Source organism: Palaemon carinicauda, chromosome 10, assembly GCF_036898095.1.
Source record: "Palaemon carinicauda isolate YSFRI2023 chromosome 10, ASM3689809v2, whole genome shotgun sequence".
NCBI lineage: Eukaryota > Metazoa > Arthropoda > Malacostraca > Decapoda > Palaemonidae > Palaemon > Palaemon carinicauda.
The window spans coordinates 28,978,174-28,987,718 of record NC_090734.1 but is presented as its reverse complement, the minus strand read 5'-3'; the positions used below and the strand labels follow the sequence as shown (position 1 = coordinate 28,987,718).

The following is a 9,545-nucleotide window of genomic DNA, read 5'->3' as shown; positions in this document are numbered from 1 at the left end:
TATTTCTATGTTAATGTGGAGGGAAATGAGAGTTATTGTCCTGCGGAATTTAATCTTTTCTTGTATATATGAAATGTGGACGATATATCTTCACTTTTAAAAATTTCAGACCATGCGAACTAGTGTTTTTTTAGATTATCTAAATACTATGTATCTTATTATCACATTTGTCAAAGAAACTGAACAGGATGATACTTTGCCTTTTCTAGATATGTGGGTTTCTTTGAAACAATAACTTTGAAACTTCAGTATTTCTGGAAAAAAATATAATAGGGCTAAGTTCTTACATTTCAAGTTAAGAACCAAACATTTAAAAAATTAATACAATAAAAACTCCTTTATATTGGTGTTAATATGCATGTTCAACTTATCGGTTATTTTTTTGTGATCAAAGGGTTCCCTCTAAACCTCTAATATATGCTAGTTAAGCAGTTTTTTTTTTTTTTAAATATACACGCAATATATAGTAATTAAAACACTCTGAGAAAAAAAAAACATATTTCATCTTTAGAGTTTTGGGGGAGTTTTATCCTCATATTATATATTGAAAACTTAATTCAACAAAAGAGCTCTCAGTTGGTTTACATATTTAATTATAAAGGAAGTGTCTGGTTTCATATTTACTTATCGGTATGCACTCTAAGATGAGAGCTACACTGGAAGCACGATTGGACATATTCAGTATTGTATTTCCGCGCACATGTGGAGATCGGTAAGAATCAACTGTTCAGTAAGAAAATAATTTCGGCCATTTATGATCATTCATCTAAATTCATGGTCATGCAATTTCTTAGGAATCTCTCAGAATCAATGATAAACAGAGTAGTTTTACACAACCGAGAATCTTGGAGTCTTTATTCATTTTTAAGACTAAGTCTATATTGAATAAGGGCTTCTTTGTTCAGTGGCCAGTGACCCATTGGTGCTTTTTCTGATCTAATGGTTGCAGCTCTAGGTGGGTGTTAGTTTTTTGCTGCTAGTGAATATGTATATTAGCAATAAGATCCTTTATTCAGTTTTATGACATTTGAGTTTTAGATAATACTGGTAATGAGGTGTATTATACTGTTCTTAGGTTTTAGAGCTAGTCGGTGGGTTATTGGATGTACAGCTTCCCAATTGTTTATTTTTTATTAATTTTACTTATCAATAATTCAATAACGAGAGTTCTTTCGAAAGGTTCCAAATAAAGGAGATGATTGCAGCATTGACTATTATTATTATTATTATTATTATTATTATTATTATTATTATTATTATTATTATTATTATTATTATTATTATTATGTGTAAATTTGTATACATACACACACACACACACACACACACGCACACACACACACACACACACACACATATATATATATATATATATATATATATATATATATATATATATATATATATATATATATATATATATATATATATATATATATATATAGCTACCTGACTGAGAGAGTTTGTCACTCTGATGCCTTAGTCCATATATAAGGTGGAACCATGGTTGCAGAGAGAGAAATAGAATCCCAGCCTTAAGTCATTGCCATCTCCCATCTCTCTCAGCTCAGCGTATTGTTTTAGATGTGTTCAGTACCTATAGTGTGTCGTGTCCAAGGGTAGTTTGTGCTTTAGTATTGTTCCTCTGTGTGGTCTTCCACTGCTGACTATCATCTCAATGTTTTGGACAGCAACTTTTGGTCTATTAGATTTCTTATGCCTGATCTAAATAATAGATTTTAGCACCTTCGATCAATTAATTCATTATGCATATTGAATAAGATTTTTCATAATTCTGTCCATCCTTTATATTCAGATCTTCCTGGACAGTTCAATCATGTTCGAAATACAAGGCTGTAATTGTTAGGCCTTCATCATGAGGTTCAATATTACAGAGTATTTTAGGAGTTTTATTTCAGTTGTAACAAAATTGTGGAATTATCTTCTTAATCGGGTTGCTGAATCAGTGAAATTTTATAAATCCAAACTTCCAGCGAATTTTTTTTATGTTGAGCAGGCTGACATGATTCTTTTTATAGATTATATGTGACATTTCTGCTTTGATGTTACTATTCTTAGTATGATTTATCGTTAATATTTTCTCTTTTTTACCAATTTTCCTCTTTCTTTTCCTTTTTGGGCTATTTTTCTCTTTAAGAGCCCTTGGGCTTGTAGCAACTTGTTTGTTAGCCAGGGATGTAGTCTGGCTAGAAATAATATATATATATATATATATATATATATATATATATATATATATATATATATATATATATATATATATATATATATATATATATATACATATATATATATATATATATATATATATATCTATATATATATATATATATAAATATATATATATATATATATATATATATATATATATATATATATATATATATATATATATATATATATATATATATACATATATATATATATGTATATATATATATATATATATATATATATATATATATATATATATATATATATATATATATATATATATATATATATATATATATATATATATATATATATATATATACATATATATATATATATATATATATATATATATATACATATATATATATATATATATATATATATATATATATATATATATATATATATATATATATATATATATATATATATATATATATATATATATATATATATATATATATATATATATATACAGAGAGAGAGAGAGAGAGAGAGAGAGAGAGAGAGAGAGAGAGAGAGATATATATATATATATATATATATATATATATATATATATATATATATATATATATATATACATATATATATGTATCTCTCTCTCTCTCTCTCTCTCTCTCTCTCTCTCTCTCTCTCTCTCTCTCTCTCTCTGTATATATATATATATATATATATATATATATATATATATATATATATATATATATATATATATATATATATATATATATATATATATATATATATATATATATATGTATATATATATATATATATATATATATATATATATATATATATATATATATATATATATATACAGAGAGAGAGAGAGAGAGAGAGAGAGAGAGAGAGAGAGAGAGAGAGAGAGAGAGAGAGAGAGAGAGATACATATATATATGTATATATATATATATATATATATATATATATATATATATATATATATATATATATATATATATATATATATATATATATATATATATATATATATATATATATATATATATATATATATATATATATATATATATATATATATATATATATATATAAATATCCTAATTCGTGTAGATAGATGTCTATCATATCAAGATAAATGAACTTAATATTCATGAGTATTCCACAAAAACTTATGTGTCTGCATAGATAAATATACATGCATATATATATATATATATATATATATATATATATATATATATATATATATATATATATATATATATATATATATACTTTATATATATATATATATATATATATATATATATATATATATATATATATATATATATATATATATATATATATATATATATATATATGTCCTAATTCGTGTATATAGATATCTTGTATATCAAAGTAAATGAACTCAATATTCATGAGTATTCCACAAAAACCTACGTGCCTCATTGTTTTGCAATGACTGCATTTTGATAACAAAGGCAGTAGTTAGTTGCCGGTGAGCACTCGAGTTGATACGTCCCTCATCTGAGAGGGTATTTGTGCAATGTGTACTTACGAACGAATCTTTTATAATAAATGAAGAAAACTCATAGGCCGACGTCTCATTATCCGTCTGCAGGTGTCATACAGGTGTCAGGTGTGAAGAATACGTCGGTTGTGTATGCTGTGAGTGAAGTTGTTCTTTGAGCCGGTGAAATAAAAGTGTAAGATGCCGAGATACACCAGGACTAACATAGCAGAAACGGCTGCTGCTGAAGATGAGAATGAAGGATCAGTGGGATATTGCGTTCCTGATGGAGAATATAGACAGGATATTAGAACGCAAAAATTGGAAAAACTGTTTGGGCAGTTAGAAGAGTTAATTACAGATCGGTGGTGGAACGAGAACAGGAGCGGAGTTCAACAAAAGCATATCTAGCGTACATAAACGAAGTTCAAACGCACACAAGTGAAAGTACACATGCACAGCCGAGTGATGATATGCAAACTGTAGTTCGAAAGTTGCCAGAACTTCAGGCAAAAGTTATGATTTTTGATGATCAACGGCCTAAAGAAGGTTTTCAAGCAATTGAAGGGTTTTTGAGAGACTCTGAAGTAGCCACATATGGGTGGTCGGAAAGAGAAAAAGCCATTCGAATAATTATATTGCTGAAAGATGCTCCGGCGATGGAAAAAAAGATAAAAGTCATTGACAAGTCTTCCGTACTTATACCTATAAAATTCAGGTGTTTTGTACTTAGAATTGAAATCAACCCATCTTCACCATCGTAGCTAATTACTAGTTTGTTACTTGGTATTCGATTATGATAAAAAACGTCTAAATGTGCTAATTTTATCATTAATCGAATGCCAAGTAACAATCTACTAATTAGCCACGATGGTGAAGATGGGTTGATTTCAATTCTAAGTACAAAACACCTAAATTTTATAGGTACAAGTTCGGAAGAATTGTCATTGACTTTTATCTTTCTTCGTGGCCAAGTGGTAGTCCCTGTCTATACAAGCTTGCCGGACCAGAGTTTGATTTCCGGACGGTCACAAGCTTTTGTCTTTGTGTGATATCGCCTGGGGCTCTGATCCCAAGGTCGTTAAGAGAATCCAGACATTAATGTATCAAAAATACATATGACTTATTTGAATATGAAAAACACGTCTAAATGTGCTAATTTTTTTATTAATCGAATTCCAAGTAACAAACTACTAATTAGCTACGATGGTGAAGATGGGTTGATTTCAATTCTAGGTACAAAACACCTAAATTCGATAGGTATAAGTACGGAACAATTGCTGTTGACCTTTATCTTTCTTCGTGGCAAAGTGGTAGTCATTGTCTATACAAGCTTGCCGGACCAGGGTTTGATTCCCGGACGGTCACAAGTTCTTATCCTTGTGTGATTTCCCCTAGGGCTCTGATGTATCAAAAATATATATGGCTTATATACATATATATATATATATATATATATATATATATATATATATATATATATATATATATATATATATATATATATATATATATATATATATATATATATATATATATATATATATATATATATATATATATATATATATATATATATATATATATATATATATATATATATATATATATATATATATATATATATATATATATATATATAATATACTGTATATATATTCATATATATATATATATATATATATATATATATATATATATATATATATATATATATATATATAAATATAAACATATATATATATATATATATATATATATATATATATATGTATATATATATATATATATATATATCTATATATATATATATATATATATATATATATATATATATATATATATATATATATATATATATATATATATATATATATATATATATATATATATATATATATATATATATATATATATATATATATATATATATATATATATATATATATATATATATATATATATATATATATATATATATATATATATATATATAGCTGGCCAGGCATGGATTACTCGGATGGTAGCACGAAGAATGTTTCACCAAGGAGAAAATAATGGAGTCAAGAAATTTCAACCTTTTTCTTAGAACAGTGATTCCCAGCCTTTTTGTGATCGAGTACCACTTGGAGGTCCCGTACAGTCGCCGCATACCACCTGGTTCCAGAGAAACTAAATTCGATCAGATACTGCTTTATTTCTATAACTGTAAAAATAGAAAAGGCAAATTAACTAAGAAAACAACAACTCAATGCGAGGGCTATGTCTGCTTTTTCTCCACCAGCTGGCATGACTTTCCTCACAGCACATCAGAAATCATGCCCGGGCGCAGGAAGATGGTTCCGGCTCTTCGACTTGATGGCCTTGACGGCTGAGAACCCCTGCTCGCACTCCCACGTAGAGGGGAAGATCAGTAGCTGGGGAACAGAGTGACAGGCTAGCGTCGGGTACGAAGAGGCCGTGCTCACTTAGAAGTTTAAAGGAGAGCATTCTTTGTGCTTCATCTTTGCTGTCTCGTCAGCCTGGATATCTAAGAGTTCCTCTTGTTCCCAGGTCCCAAAAGGTAGATTGGCTGGATCAACGGAGAACGGATTGGCGACGTAGGCACAACATGTCACGTCCGGGAAGTAATGCTTCAATTCAGTCTTGAGCAGTGAGAGGTGATGGATGATTTTATTGGCCAAATTCATCAGTGGGCTCCCTCTCAAGGGTAGTCAGGAGTTCGAACATCCTGTAGCGTTTGCTCTCCACGTTCTTCATCCACAGATCCAGCTTCTGGACAAACGCTCCCAGCTTCGAGATGAACTCTGTGACAGTGCAGTCGGGCCCTTGGAACAACAAGTTTAAGTGGTTGAGGGCTCCAAAAATGTCTGACAGGTAGGCCAACCTTGAGATAAAATCCTCGTCCTCCAGATCTTTCTGAAAATTGTGTTCCTTCTCCTTGAAGAATACGAGGAGTACATCTCTCAGTTCAAAGAGACGCCTCATTGTATTACTCCGGGAGAGTAATACAGCTCAGTCTTCGCAGCATTACTCTGCTTGAAGCGGACGTAGACAGTAGTTGAGAGCAGTTGGTGACGTCAGTCGATTCGTCGAGTTGAATGGCAAACCCATACTTTGAGGATTTCACTCCCTCAACCACTTGGTCAGCAATGTCGACCGACATCTCCTCGATACGGCGTTGTACTGTGTGTTTAGAGACGGAAACACTCTCCAACTTCGCCACCGCCTCCTCTTCAATCACGTGGCTGATCAAGAGTTTTGCCGCTGGCATGATGAGAGACTCTGTAATGGTATGTGCTTTCATGTTTTTAGCCACCAGCAGAGCAACTTCATAGGATGCTTTCACAATTCCTGCTCCCTTCTAGTAGATCTGGCCAGTCTTGTCCATGCGCTGCCGCTTCACGTTCTCACCAAGTCGCTGGAAGTAGCTCTGATCTCGTTCCTTCTTGTCCGCGTGATTAGTCTTAAGATGACGTTTGAGCAGGCTGGGTTTCATGGCCGCATTGGAAAGGGACTTCATACAGACCACACACGGCGGAAGAGCTTCTCCTCCTTGTTCGATTGTAATGAAACCATACTTTATGTATGCCGGGTCATATTTTCTCTTCGGCATGTCAAATCCTGTGGATAAGTAAAGAAAAAAAAATTAATCAATCAAGAAAAAATTAAAGTATATGTAAAGTATAAGTAGTAAGGTATAGTAAAGTAAGGGAGGTGTGGAGTGAAGAAGGGAGGGAGGTGTGAAGTAAGGGAGGGTGATGTGAAGGGAGGGAAAGGCAACGTACTTGTTCTGCTGAGTGCCCTTCCTAACTGCCACGTCTTGCAATGCTCTCCTCGCCTGGACTCGTCTCTCCACCAGTCAGTTTTCAGTGACCATGACGTCACTGGCTGACGCTCATCGCCGTCATCCAGAGAATGATGCACTTGCTTATCAAGCAACTGGATTCTCGCCGTCAGCCACAAATGTTGTTATTTCTTGTCGATAAAATGCAACTACTACTACATATTAGCGCATTAAGTGAGTGTACTGTGTGAATTAGGTCCTCCACTAACCTCCGAAAAACTGCCAGATTCGCTTGGTGACTTAATTCTTCACATTTAAATTCGGTTAAAAACAGGTTGACCGAGTTTTAGTTGAAGTAGCTGGCGATCGTAGGCATCTACGAGAGTTAGTGGAGGACATAATTAAACGGTGGGCCGCTGGGCCCAGTGGGTGGCGTGTGGCAATAGTTGCAAATCGTTGCCAGATTATCTTGTGTTAGGCAGTACACATCTATGTGAAGTAAAATATAACTAAAAATCGTTCATGACCCCGAAAGTGTTCGCGTACCACCTGGAAGGCCCTCGCGTACCACTAGTGGTACGCGTACCACAGGTTGGGAACCACTATCTTAGGATGATTATGTTCCAGATGAACTGGATTCAGGGATCAAAGTAGTCTTCGTGTCAACACCGAACAATAAATAAATAAAAAAAAAGCATATATGTGGTTATTCAGAAAACTATATGCAGGATGATCAGTCCAAGCTGATATTGCCTTTGATTTCCAGATGACGTTAAAACGTTGTCCATTCATTATAAACGTAGAATAGCATGCCTAAGTACCGTATTTAGAAGTGGCATGGCATGGATTACCTGGTTAGAAGCACAAAGAAAGAGAGAATGATTGAGACAAGAAAATTCAAGCTGTTATGTAGAATATTGCTGTTCCAGATTAGCTTTATTCAGGGATCTAAAAAGTCTTCATGCATTGATCTTTTGAGGAAGCGAGTAAGCTTCACGTTCTAAGATGAATTGCACAAATAAGGCGAGTTTTAAAGCTATACATCAACCCTTCTGAAACTTGGAAGCTTGAGCTGCATTGAAGAAAGTATAAAAACTGAATGGATAGGAGGTCAGAAACAGATTCATTGCATAGTAAGTAAGGGAGCATCGAAACCAGAATTTGTCATGAAGAAACGCGCCGCTACAAATTGAATTGAATTCAAGATCAATGCAGATCCCATACTAAATTTTTGCGGGAGCATGCAAACTTCACAATTTGGTCTGTTTTCAACGAGAATGTGTTCGTGAGTGGACCACGTCAGTCCGGCAGCAAAAGAAGGAATCAATATATCTTAATGATATTCTGTGAAGCCTTTTGTAAAATAATTTTCATATATAGAAATATATCTTGAATTTTTGCATTTATACTTCAAATAATCTGTAATTAAATTATCAGTTTTGTTGAAATTTTTCAAATATCCAAATTATATTGTATGAAATTTTCACCACCATAACCCTTATATTAAAGTGTATCTCGAAAACTCAATGTAGTCCTAAAGAAGCGTCGCAAAGTGATCCAAAATATCCGTCGACATCAAAAAATAAATGAAGAGAACTAAATGTATTTCTGCTGTTATCTGAAAACTATATATATAATAATATATCCGAAGAGAAGTTTTCTTCAATTTTTTGATATTGCTGAAATGTTGTCTTTTCAAAATAAACGTAGATTAATATACTTAAGTACCGTATTTAGAAGTGGCAAATCATGGATTAACCGGACGGAAGCGCAGAAGATGCTTCATCAAAGAGAGAATGATGGTGCCAAGAAAATTTAAGATGCTCTGAAAAATGATGCGGTTCCAGATGAACTGGATTCAGGGATCAACACATTCTACAACTATGGAACTTCTGAGGGACTGAGTAAGCTTCACTTCATAAGCTGCATTGCACAAATGATGCAAGTTTTTAAAGCTCTGCATCAACCCATATACAACCCAGGAAGCTTAAGCTGCATCGGAGAAAGAAGAAAAATGGCATGGATAGAAGTTAAGAA

General features: G+C 31.9%; 1 protein-coding gene across 1 annotated transcript; it reads right to left on the bottom strand.

The window, feature by feature from the left end:
* Positions 1-6,189: 6,189 nt before the first annotated feature.
* On the bottom strand, positions 6,190-6,709 carry LOC137647907 (protein FAM200A-like). Its single transcript, XM_068380857.1, has 2 exons — positions 6,473-6,709; positions 6,190-6,354 (listed from the first exon to the last, which is right to left on the bottom strand). Exons 1-2 carry the CDS (start codon positions 6,707-6,709, stop codon positions 6,190-6,192), a joined length of 402 nt encoding a protein of 133 aa, XP_068236958.1.
* Between the last annotated feature and the right edge of the window lie 2,836 nt (positions 6,710-9,545).

Excerpts from the sequence above, each read along its gene's own strand:
- LOC137647907 (XM_068380857.1), bottom strand. The coding sequence starts at position 6,709 with ATGAGGCGTCTCTTTGAACTGAGAGATGTACTCCTCGTATTCTTCAAG. Across the intron at positions 6,355-6,472 it reads TGGATCTGTGGATGAAGAAC|CATTACTTCCCGGACGTGAC; the intron begins GTGGAGAGCAAA and ends ACTGAATTGAAG.